Source organism: Salvelinus namaycush, chromosome 40 (genome assembly GCF_016432855.1).
Source record: "Salvelinus namaycush isolate Seneca chromosome 40, SaNama_1.0, whole genome shotgun sequence".
NCBI lineage: Eukaryota > Metazoa > Chordata > Actinopteri > Salmoniformes > Salmonidae > Salvelinus > Salvelinus namaycush.
The window spans coordinates 8,207,215-8,219,939 of NC_052346.1; the positions used below are offsets into that span (position 1 = coordinate 8,207,215).

At 42.8% G+C, this 12,725-nt stretch overlaps 2 protein-coding genes across 2 annotated transcripts in view; both read left to right on the forward strand.

The window, feature by feature from the left end:
* The window catches only part of LOC120033194 (secretory phospholipase A2 receptor-like), a 23,465-nt gene extending 16,872 nt beyond the window's left edge, over positions 1-6,593 (forward strand). Inside the window, exons 20-28 of the mRNA XM_038979476.1 lie at positions 873-1,130; positions 1,373-1,517; positions 1,756-1,991; positions 2,789-2,966; positions 3,090-3,224; positions 3,659-3,781; positions 4,138-4,314; positions 4,610-4,645; positions 4,798-6,593. Of these exons, the coding sequence (XP_038835404.1) occupies positions 873-1,130; positions 1,373-1,517; positions 1,756-1,991; positions 2,789-2,966; positions 3,090-3,224; positions 3,659-3,781; positions 4,138-4,314; positions 4,610-4,645; positions 4,798-5,015 (1,506 nt within the window). The 3' untranslated portion in view covers positions 5,016-6,593. The remainder of the gene's footprint in view (positions 1-872; positions 1,131-1,372; positions 1,518-1,755; positions 1,992-2,788; positions 2,967-3,089; positions 3,225-3,658; positions 3,782-4,137; positions 4,315-4,609; positions 4,646-4,797) is intronic.
* Positions 6,594-7,405: 812 nt separating this feature from the next.
* Positions 7,406-12,725, forward strand: part of LOC120033734 (lymphocyte antigen 75-like) — a 39,329-nt gene continuing 34,009 nt past the window's right edge. The window contains exons 1-2 of the mRNA XM_038980183.1: positions 7,406-7,626; positions 10,749-11,174. Coding sequence (XP_038836111.1) covers positions 7,524-7,626; positions 10,749-11,174 — 529 coding nt within the window. The 5' untranslated portion in view covers positions 7,406-7,523. The remainder of the gene's footprint in view (positions 7,627-10,748; positions 11,175-12,725) is intronic.

Below are 12,725 nucleotides of genomic sequence, written 5' to 3' on the forward strand. Positions count from 1 at the left end.
GTATTACCTCAATCACCTCAACGACCTCGTACTCCTGCACAGTGACTCGGTACTGGTACGCCTCGTTTTTGTTTTTATTGTGTTACTATTTCCTTTTTTATTTAGCAAATATTTGTCTTACTTTTGAACTCTGCATTGTTGGGAATGGGCTCGTAGGTAAGTTTACACCTGTTGTATTCGGCCCTTGTGACCAATAACATTTGATTTGATTTGAGTTTCTCTCGGCCATCTGACCGTTGTCGTGGAAATTCAGTACTGAGAGAGACTTGGTCATTTCTTAAAATAATCATCTTTATTTAATATCGATTAATTATTGCAATAAGGAGGCTGGTCGACCCCACCCTTGAGTGTTGGACCGAGTAACCTAACCTTAACACAAATGCAGAGTACTATATATAGCTGACACTAATAATTCTCAGAAATGGTTGGTTCAACCCTCCTCATGTAGACCAAGGAGCATCATAAGCCACTCTGGGTTCATCCTGTCGTTATCTGCACGGGTTGTTGTCTTAACCCCACCCTGGCTTAGTTTCCCAGATGCAAGGATGATTTTGAGACAATGAGGGATTGTTCTACTCCTAAGCTATCTCTAGTAAAACACATTCTTGTCTATGTAATGCAGTCTTTAACTCATTTGTCAGCTCAAGCCATCTCTGGTGACAATACGCCCAGATTGGCTGCAGGGAACTAGAGTGGAGACCAATAAAACACAGACACTAGTATGACAGAAATGTCTTACTATTAGTTCAATATTCATTGTTAACCGTTAATATCAAATAGATAAGTTAAATACGTAATTTTTCTATCACACCGCACAAGGAAAAATCTAGTTGGTGGAACTATACCAAAACCTGTGTTCTGTCTTCTGGCAGTGTTTCCTGCTGCACCTCCCCAACAGTTCTGAGGAGGGGAAGAGCTGGAGAGACGCCCAGTCTATCTGTTCCTCTTTCCAAGGCACGCTGGTCGCCATCGAAGACGAGATCGAGCAAGCGTACATCACCATGCTGCGCCAGGGCGGGACAGTGGGCGTTTGGATTGGTCTACGGGATGAGGACACCATGAAATGGACCAATGGGAAACCTGTCAGCTACACCAACTGGTCCCCTGTAGAACCCAAGAACCCTCTGACGGTAAGACCTCATCTACGGAGATTTGAGGTTAAATGAAAAATGAAATATTGTCTTTGTGCTTTGGTGATGTTCTCTGTATAGTGTATTGATTGGGGGGGAGGGTGTGTGTGTCTGTGTACCTTTCTGTGTGTGTGTGTGTGTGTGTGTGTGTGTGTGTGTGTGTGTGTGTGTGTGTGTGTGTGTGTGTGTGTGTGTGTGTGTGTGTGTGTGTGTGTGTGTGTGTGGGCGCCCCTCCTCTGCAGGATGAGTGGCTGAGCGGGCCCCTGGGCGGGGACGATCCTCTGTGCACGGTGGTCTCCAACAACCACAACTTCCACCTGACAGGGAAGTGGTTCGACGAGACGTGCACAGAAAGTGGATATGGCTTTGTCTGTCAGAGACCCCAAGGTAGGACTCCCCTCTGTCACTCACCCTCATTCAGACACATTGGGGCCTATTTTCAGAGCACAGAGCTGAGATATTACCAATCATGTCTGTATTACATCATTAATGAAACTGTTATAGCTTCCTGTTTTGTGCTCTCAAAATGTCACCCCGTTGAGTCTGCTCACTGAGAGAAATCCTCATGAAACAATCTCACTTATCTTTTCCTCTCCCTCTCTCCTTCTCTCTTTCCCTGCAACAGACGCAGCTAAACCCCCATCCCACTCCTACCTCCACCCTTTCCCTGACAATATTGAGTACAAGAACCGCAGATACAGGGTTGTCCGTGGCAACATGAGCTGGTACGAGGCGCTGCATATGTGCTTAGAGTCTGAGTCTGAGCTAGTGAGCGTTACCGACCCCTTCCACCAGGCTTTCCTTACTGTCCTTGTCAATAGATTGGCATTCCCCCACTGGATTGGACTGTATAGTCAAGACGTATGTATTATACTATACCGCTGAGTACTGCTACCTGCCTGGGCCGTGTGTGTGTAGATAATGCTCGTTAACAAGCATGTCGAAGTTGGTCTGTGGCATGAATTGACCTTTGATGATGTTAGGAGTGTGTATAGTAGATTTATGTCACGGCAAGGAAACCGCTAAGAGCACTAGCTAGAGGTCTTTTATAAACAGCATGGTCACAATGAAGTAATTTATCACACTGCAACTTATCCCGTTACTGCAGTTGTCCAGAGCTTTCCTCCTGGCCCACAGCCCATGCATAACTATGGTAGCGTCCCAAATGACACCCTATTCACTTTATAGTGCACTACTTTTGTCCAAGACCGATAGGGCTCTGGTCAAATGTAGTGCACTATGTAGGGAATAGGGTGCCATTTTGGGGCACATTTTTGTGCTTCACTCAACACAGTATGGGAGTAGTTTTTCTCAACCGCCGGGCCGGCTGGGAGGAATTCTAAGCCACGCACAACATGTGTATCCAAGAATCCCATAGACTCAAGGAATGTCTTACTCTTGAAATATGGAATGAGGACAGGAAAGGAGAGAATTGATTCACAGCGCTCTACACAATGCCAGACACATTGGTATATAAACACCACACTACCACCAAGCCGAACATTTTAACATTGCCTGCTGCCCTCTACTCTTTCTGCCCCGTTGCATGACGTGACCTACAACTCCGTCCTCTCCCTTAGCAACCCGCCTCAGCAACGTAGGCTCACCCTGAGAGTGTGTGTCACCTCCTCCCTGCCTGTGTCTGTACGCCCCTACAGGATGGGATAAACTACCAGTGGTCTGATGGCAGTGACACGGTCTTCACTCACTGGGATGCGACCGATGATGGTGATTTCATCCTGGGGGACTGTGTGTACATGGACGTCACCGGGGGCTGGAGGAGGGCCGACTGTGAGATGCCGCTCCAGGGAGCCCTGTGTCATGTCCCACCACCTAGTGAGTATAGGCTGGGTCCTAGCACATTATAAAACAGTGGCTACTAAAGCTTCCTGTGCTGTTCGTCCCTCCTCAAGCGTTTCAAATGCACAATACTGCTTTTCTATAAAAAAAATCCCATAGAGAGTAATGCGTTCACCAGCTACGAGGTTGTGTGTCCATCGACGTGGGTGAGGTTTGGCGCCAGCTGCTACAGCTTTGAGCCCGTGGTCCAGAGATTGACCCTGGAGGAGGCCGGAGAGCACTGCAAACACAAAGGTACAGGAACGCTCGGGCAGATGTTGCCCTCAAGCACAGATTTAGGATCAGGTTCCCCTGCCCAAATTCTAACCTTAACCCATAAGGGGAAATTGCAAAACTGTCCTTAATTCAGCAACTTCATCCTACTGTGGTAAGTCTCCAGTACACCATGGAGTCAATTACAGTAGGTCTCATGCTAGGATGTATCAAGGATTTAATGGATCTCTCTCTATGGGAATTTCCTTGTGATGACTCCCTGTTGTAATTGTCCAAAATTTAATGTTTGGTGAGAGCTCCCCCTATGGGATCCATGTATTAGCTCCATACTAGTAGCTAATACTGTGCTGTAGCTATAGATCTGAGGGTGCAAACCATTCACAGAGAATTGCCTTCTTCATGCTCAGTGACACACATGTAATAATGAAGGTTTGGTGGTGTTTTACCTCTTCCAGCGAACACGTCAGAGGTCCTGACCATACAGACAGAGATGGAAAACAGGATCGACCTGGAGCAGCTGTGGTCGTATGGCTTCCCACAACAAACCGTCTGGCTGGGGATGTTCTTCAACACTGACAGTAAGCATATGCTTCGACAAGTTTCTTCTCTTTTCATCAAAATAGGCAGTCTTTCTGGTTTGGCGTACAATATAAACCAACAGCTGGCAAAAGACAGACAATGTAAGTGCTACGGACAGAACTGGGATAAGACACAGCTTAATAGGGTTAGTAACATAATGAATTTCACATTTTTCAAGTAGTATTTTGATACTATTTATTGACTTCGTGTTTTTCCTGGTGAGTTGATAGAAGCACTGTGGGGGAAAAACACCAATGACCTGGGGCAGCGTTGTAGGGTGGAAGGAGAGGGGTCGAATGAACCAATCCACAACTTCTTTATTAAACATGTTATCTGTTTGCCCGGTCCAATTTAGCGGGCTCCATGGCATGGCTCGATGGTTCTCCTATGGACTACTCCAACTGGAACGTCAAGGCCCCAGACCCCAGCCTGCTGACAGCAGACACCTGTGTGTCCACCAGGGTGTCTGATGGGATGTGGCTCCTCTCTCAGTGCACTGACAGACTGGGCTTTGTCTGCAAAATGAACTCAGGTAGAGTAGAGACATTTTGGCTGCATTTACACAGGCAGCCCGAATCTGATCTTTTGCCACTCATGTGTGTTTTGACCAATCAAATTAGATTGTTTGCCAATAATTGGTCTTTTGACCAGTCAAATCAGATCTTTTTGCCAATAAATGAAATAAAAATCAGAATTGGGCTGCATGTGTAAACGCAGGCTCTCACTAGCCTCCAACTGCCATTATGACAAAGCTTTGTGTTATGCATACAGTGTACATGTATGTATTCTATAGATCAGTCAAGTTAAACAGATCGCCTTCTTTGCAGATACGATCCCTGAGGTAGAGGTGGAGCCACTAAATGGTAGGTATTTAATTGAGGCTATTAACAGTTATGCTGTTTTTCTCATGCACATTCTAACAATTTGGCAACTCAAGGTATCTTGGGACCAGCCTCTACCATGACTAACAGAGCCTTCAATGTCCAGTAAACTCACCCCTCTGTGTCTCTTCCAGGGTTGCACCACAGTGTAGTCCCAGCCGCGGTCCTGGTGGCCATGCTGATCTTCGCCGTGCTGGTGGCGGTGCTCTGGCTCGTCTACAAGAGGAACGTGACGCGCTTCCGCAGACTGCTGTCCCTGGGAAACGCGTACTACAGACATACTAGTTCCCAGGCCACAGACTCCGATGGAAACGTTCTCATCGCAGATCTGGAAGCTCACTCTGGAGAATAGGGCTGTGTCCAAAATGGCACTCTTTCCCCTATTAGGTGCACTGCTTTGGTCAAAAGTAGTGCACTATATAGGCAATGAGGTGCCTTTTCCAGATGCACTATAGGACTTATTGGAGACAGCAAAATGGTGGTGTTCTCTAAAGTTGGGTAAATCATGGGAATGGGCCGAACTCTGTATGACTGTGAAGAATGGTATGTCTCTGTGTGGGTCTGACATGGACCACAGCAAGGGAACTTAGAGAAGGATGTCAGAGCCCAATTAGCTTTATCCACTTTAATCCACAGGAGGCTGCTGAGGGGAGGACGGCTCATAATAATGGCTGGAACAGAGCAAATGGAATGGCGTCAGATGTCTGGAAACCATGTGTTTGATACCATTCAACTGCAGTCATTACCACGAGCCCGTTCTCCCCAGTTAAGGTGTCACCAACCTCCTGTGCTATATACAAGTAGTTGATGAATCAGGGACCAATCGTGTGGCTGAGAGTGAGGGAGTGCATCTTCGTGTGAAGTAAGTTTTGTCTACAAAGGACTAGAGCTGTTATCCCAAGTACTTTGACATTTTAATGTAGGCATTTGAAAATCGATAGATATTCTTTTCACTGTAAGGTTGTTTCGTTATTATGGTACAATGCCAACTGCTCCCACTAATGCTGGTACCCACTATATTTGTGAGTACAAGTCTTTCACGCAGTGAAGACTAGTTTTCTGTAATGCCTTGTACAGGACCAAAACAATTTTCTTCTTGTTTAAGATAACAACGGCCGTGAGTCAGTCGTTCTTTACAGCAAAGACAAAGTCATGCTTTCGTAATACATTCTGAAGTCATCTTCTATGTATTTTATTCATGAGCAGAAATAAGACCCCAAATCAATTACAAGTTATGTTTTTGAAATCTGAAAGTGTCATTAAAGTATAGTGTTTCTTTGTTAACACTTTATTGCACCAAACTCCATTAATGCAACACGGAAAGATGATGTTTTAGTTTTTAATTTCTTTGTTGTCGTTTATTGCGTATTTTCCTACACACAGAACACACACTCACACCCTCACAGTATTTAAAAAAAGTAGTTTATAAGCACATACATGATATTCATAAGAGGAAGTGAAGCAAAAATAAAGTGAAAATGAAGGCATTTAATTATGTTTTATTATTTATCATTACGAGAGTAATATTTGTCATTCACTTACTTCCATTTTGTTCATTTGGTCCATACATCTGTCAAAATGTAGGAGTAAAGGAACTTTTATTGATGAAACAAAAATGACGTAACAAAGTGATGTTATGTAAATGGTGGCTTTTTGAGAAATAATCCAGTATTCTAAGTAGACGTATGTGTGTGTGTTGTTTGTTATGAGGTAGTCTTTGCTGTGTTACCAGTTGTAGTTTTTGTATGTTGGGTACACAGAGTTATTAGATATGAAATATGTTGATGTATTTTTTTCTGTTGTGTGGATTAGAAATACCAGCAAGAGGATGTCACGGATGCTTGAAAATTTTTACTTTCTCCTGTTGTTTTTTATCGATAATGTTCATAACAAATGCTCTGTGCCTTCAGTGTAAATAAAACGAAGCTATATCCAAGTTGTATCTGAATTGTGTCTTGCTATACCACGTTTGCTTTGAAACGAGTCATCTGCATTGAGATGGTCTGCAGTGCACTGTGGGGGTGGTATCCGAATATTGTCTTTATCCTGTTAATTTCTACCATATTTGCTTTGAAATGAGTCATTTGCATTGAGATGCTCTGTGGTGTGGGACTAGGGCAGGGGTGACATCATGTGGAGGAGGGAGACTGAGTAGAATGGACTCGTGGGTCTCTCTCTCTTGTTTCATTCCAAATGGCATCCTATTCCCTATTTAGTGCATTCATTCCAAATGGCATCCTATTCCCTATTTAGTGCACTACTTTTGAAGAGGACCCATAGGGCTCTGGTCAAAAGTAGTGCACTATATAGGGAATATGGTGCCATTTGGGAGAAAACCTTTGTCTGGCAATGGCTTCTACAGGCTGGTCTGACTGTTGTTGTTGGCTGAGAATGCAGGCTTCATGGTTGAGATGATTCACTGCATGATGTTTCACTGCTGTTCTTATCTGCTTGTCTTTGAATTGACAGCGGCTTACGATAGTTGGAGACGCAGCATCAACATACGTTTCTTTATTTATCAGTGTCTTTTGTCGTTGACTCAGCATAATACATATGTACCGGTACTGTGAATTGTGTATTATATTGAAAAATAACGTCAGTAAAGTTGTCACTTTCAGTTGGCGAACTGGGAGTGGTCTGTGATGCGTTGGCGAATCACAAGCGCGCAATCTTCCATGGGGCAAGACGCAGAAAACCGTAACAGCCTAGGAAGGGGAATAGAGGTTAGTCAACCAGCTGTCAGTCAACAATTGTGAAGTAGACTCTTGCTACTTTGAAACGCAGAATTGGGTGTGCGCAAACTGTAGGCTGGATACTGGAGACGTATGAATCCGAATAGAGAAGCCGTGGTATTATAACCATGGATAAAATTACACTTCAAGCAACAGTTTACCTATGTTTTTTCTTATTCTTTTGGGATAGAACTATTTGTTTTGGAAGTTGCGCGTCAACTACATATTCCGGTAAGTAAGGTGCTTTCTATTGTCATCACTAGGCATGCCCGCCCCATTACTGGCTAAATTCGTTGAAAGATTATCGCGTTTCCATAGACTCAACTGCTACTTAGAGAGTCAGTGATAGCCTATTATTGTTTTGAATGGGGGGCGGGGGGTTAGGCTCAATAATGGCACGTCAAGCCCCTTTGTTCAATTTCAAAAGCAGAAAGTAACGTACGTTTGCTGTATAATCAACTTGTTTTTTTTAAAGCCATATGTGGACTTTGGCTTATTTTCGTTTATGGCCCATCAAATTCCTCATCTGCTTTCGAAATGCGTAATGACCATTTTATAAACTATATCCATCAGGATTAAAAGAATGACGTCTTGAAACCCCTCTCGCGTTTAAAATGTGCGGCCCTTTTGAGTCTGTTGGGACAATGTTGCAAAGTCATTGCTGCAAGGTTGCACGCAGTTGAAGTGATCCAAATGTTGCAGAATGTGGTCGTTGTCGGTGTATCTGTAAAAACAGTTTGCATGATCACATCCCCATGATCAAGTACTGTTCTCTCTCTCTCCCTGTTAGTCTCTCTTTAATGAGCGTAGGCCACCTAATTAGACATACACAGTGTTGCTGTACCAGTTTATAAATATCTAATCTCATACTCATCATAGGCTGAATATGTTCAACTCAGAGATGCAGTCTGTCATGTTTCTGAGTTCAACTGCTAACCTATTACACAGTACACGTGATATCATTTATGCTTTTACATTTACGACAGTAACTGTCAGTTGAGTTTATCTTCCTGGTTTGTCCAGGTAATCAGGTCAATACATTATGGAGAATTAAACCATTTAATTTGATGTTGTTTACTGTTTAATAGTTCCTTATATGGTCTTCTTTATTACACATGCACACTTGCACATTTTATACTGTATCTGATTGTTGAAAATAAAGGCTATTTTCAGCTCATCAAAAGTGTTTCAGAGTGAAACATCATACCCAGTTGTATTTAATTGGCCTCTAATTCAATTCAATTCTTTAGTCCAGATTAGGAAATGATAAAACAGTTCTGTATTGTTGGTAAGTCATGGATTTAAGGCTGCCACATGATGGAGGATAAAAGCAATTGGCCTGCTGACTAAGAATATTATCAGCAATCAATGTTGGAGACCATGATAAACACAGGCCCAATAGACCCCTGGCGTTTCTAGATACATTTCTTTTGCTTATCTGACTGTTGTTGATTGCCTTGAAATTTCGTCTTGGTCCCCTGCCCCCACGACAAGCTGAACTATTTAGGCAACGATAACCAGCAGCTAAACTGACATTTAGATGGGACATGGTAGATATCAACCAAACATTCTAATGAATAGTGATACAAAATATATTGTAAACATAATAAAATATTGTGTTGAATGAACTTATATTGTTGTAGTGATGTACCTATATTTACTAACACTTTATTATGACTATAATATCACTATATTTACTTACAGTTGAAGTCGGACGTTTACATACACTTAGGTTGGAGTCATTAAAACTAGTTTTTCAACCACTCCACAAATTTCTTGATAACAAACTATAGTTTTGGCAAGTTGGTTAGGACATCTACTTTGTGTGTGACACAAGTAATTTTTCCAACAATTGTTTACAGACAGATTATTTCACTTATAATTCACTGTATCACAATTCCAGTGGGTCAGAAGTTTACATACACTAAATTGACTGTGCCTTTAAACAGCTTGGAAAATTCCAGAAAATTATGTCATGGCTTTATAAGCTTCTGATAGGCTAATTGACATCATTTGAGTCAATTGGAGGTGTACCTGTGGATGTATTTCAAGGCCTACCTTCAAACTCAGTGCCTCTTTGCTTGACATCATGGGAAAATCAAAATAAATCAGCCAAGACCTCAGAAAATTGTAGACCTCCACAAGTCTGGTTTATCCTTGGGAGCAATTTCCAAACGCCTGAATGTACCCAGTTCATCTGTACAAACAATAGTACGCAAGTATAAACACCATGGGACCACACAGCCGTAATACCGCTCAGGAAGGAGATGCGTTCTGTCTCCTTGAGATGAACATACTTTGGTGCGACAAGTGCAAAGCAATCCCAGATCAACAGCAAAGGACCTTGTGAAGATGCTGGAGGAAACAGGTACAGTATTTATATCCACAGTAAAACGAGTCCTATATCGACATAACCTGAAAGGCCGCTCAGCAAGGAAGAAGCCACTGCTCCAAAACAGCCATAAAAAAGCCAGACTACGGTTTGCAACTGCACATGGGGACAAAGATCGTACTTTTTGGAGAAATGTCCTCTGGTCTGATGAAACAAAATAGAACTGTTTGGTCATAATGACCATCATTATGTTTGGAGGAAAAAGGGGGAGGCTTGCAAGCCAAAGAACACCATCCCAACCGTGAAGCACGGGGGTGGCAGCATCATGTTGTGGGGGTGCTTTGCTGCAGGAGGGTCTGGTGCACTTCACAAAATAGATGGCATCATGAGGTAGGAAAATTATGTGGATATATTGAAGCAACATCTCAAGACGTCAGTCAAGAAGTTAAAGCTTGGTCGCAAATGGGTCTTCCAAATGGACAATGACCCCAAGCATACTTCTAAAGTTGTGGCAAAATGGCTTAAGGACAACAAAGTAAAATTATTGGAGTGGCCATCACAAAGCCCTGGCCTCAATCCTATAGAAAGTTTGTGGGCAGAACTGAAAAAGCGTGTGCGAGCAAGGAGGCCTACAAACCTGACTAAGTTACACCAGCTCAGTCAGGAGGAATGGGCCAAAATTCACCCAACTTATTGTGGGAAGCTTGTGGAAGGCTAACCGAAACGTTTGACCCAAGTTAAACAATTTAAAGGCAATGCTACCAAATACTAATTGATTGTATGTAAACTTCTGACCCACTGGGAATGTGATGAAAGAAATAAAAGCTGAAATAAATCATTCTCTCTACTATTATTCTGACATTTCACATTCTTAAAATAAAGTGGTGATCCTAACTGACCTAAGACAGGGAATTTTTACTTAGATGAAATGTCAGGAATTGTGATAAACTGAGATATAATATATTTGGCTAAGGTGTATGTAAACTTCCGACTTCAACTGTGTGTTCATGATCATTTCCAGGTGACGACACCTTCACCATCCAGCATGTGAGCACAGGAAAGTGCCTGGTAGCTATGTCCACGTCTGGGACTGGAGTTTCCGGGATAGCAGGGGCTAAGTCTGGAGGGTCTGGGTTCAGCGTGACCCTGGGGGAGTGTGACGGCTCCAGGGGGTCCCAGTGGAAGTGGGGGTCCAGCCACCGTCTCTTCCACGTGGGCACGTCCCAGTGCTTGGGTCTGGAGGTGAAGACCAAGGCCCTGTCTCTGTTCAGCTGTGGCTCCATGGAGCCCACCATGCTGTTGTGGCGCTGCCTGGACGGGGCCATCTATACGGTGTACCAGATGGGCCTCACGGTGACCGATGGGCTGGTCAGTGCCAAGCGCGACTCCTCAGACGCCTGGAGGAGGGATGAGTCGACCAATAATATCTGCCAGCGGCCGATGCGCAGTGAGTGTGTTCTGTCTTCTGAGCGGCTTATTTTCCTAATGGAATAGAATAGGACATAATAGAATAGAATAAACATAGTTTTGCCCATCTCATGTAGGCCTATCTATGCTTATTTACATGTATAAAACCTCTAGCCACATTTTACAAGAATGCACTGAACTTAGATATACATGACCGTTCAAAAGTTTGGGGACACTAAGAAATGTCCCACTTTACCACCACCATAGCACCCCCAGACCATCACATTGCCTCCACCATGCTTGACAGATGGCGTCAAGCACTCCTCTGGCATCTTTTCATTTTGTCTGCGTCTCACGAATGTTCTTCTTTGTGATCTGAACACCTCAAACTTAGATTCTTCTGTCCATAACACCTTTTTCCAATCTTCCTCTGTCCAGTGTCTGTGTTCTTTTGCCAATCTTAATCTTTTCTTTTTATTAGCCAGTCTGAGAGATGGCTTTTTCTTTGCAACTCTGCCTTTCTCACATGGAATAGCCTTAATTTCTCAGAACAAGAATAGACTGACGAATTTCAGAAATAAGGTCTTTGTTTCTGGCCATTTTGAGCCTGTACTCGAACCCACAAATGCTGATGCTCCAGATACTCAACTAGTCTAAAGAAGGCTAAAATAAGTTTTATTGCTTCTTTAATCAGAAAACAGTTTTCAACTGTGCTAAAATAATTGCAAAAGGGTTTTCTAATGATCGATTAGCCTTTTAAAATGATAAACTTGGATTAGCTAACACAACGTGCCATTGGAACACAGGAGTGATGGTTGTTGATAATGGGCCTCTGTACACCTATGTAGATATTCCTTAAAAAATCTGCCATTTCCAGCTACAATAGTCATTTACAACATTAACAATGTCTACACTGTATTTCTGATCAATTTGATGTAATTTTAATGGACAAAATATGTTATTTTGTCCATTAAAACAAGGAGATTTCTAAGTGACCCCAAACTTTTGAATGGTAGTGTACCTAGACATTTACATTGATATCTTTATGAACAACATCCTGTATCACTTGGAGACAATACATTTAGCATGATCTGTTGTATGCTAATATCAGGTGCACTGTACAGAGCTCTGCTTGGCAGTCACATGTTTAATTTGTTCCGTTTGGAATTGAAGGGGAATCTTTCCAACCAGAATTACCACAGTTTTCCTTGTAACTGTTGACATGGCTAGTATGACTCAGCAAGGCCTGTATGAACACACTTGCTTTCATTTTCACTTATCTACATCACGTTTGCACAGGGCCGTCATTTCAACTAAACTTAGGGTATGGCAACGTGACAGGGGCAAAGTGATATTTTTTATCAAGTCGAAGCTTATTTGCTGCATTTCTACACAATTTTTTTTTAAACTCTAAAATGCAATTTGGAGAACAGCTGAATTGACTCCAGCCTTTATCGTCTTGGCTGCTGTAGATTCATTCGGCTCAGTCGATAGGGGACTTAACGTTCTACAAACACATGTCATACAGCAGTTAACTGCTACACACTAGCTCAGCACCGGGAATAGAAACTCGAGTTTAGTTTCCTGTCAA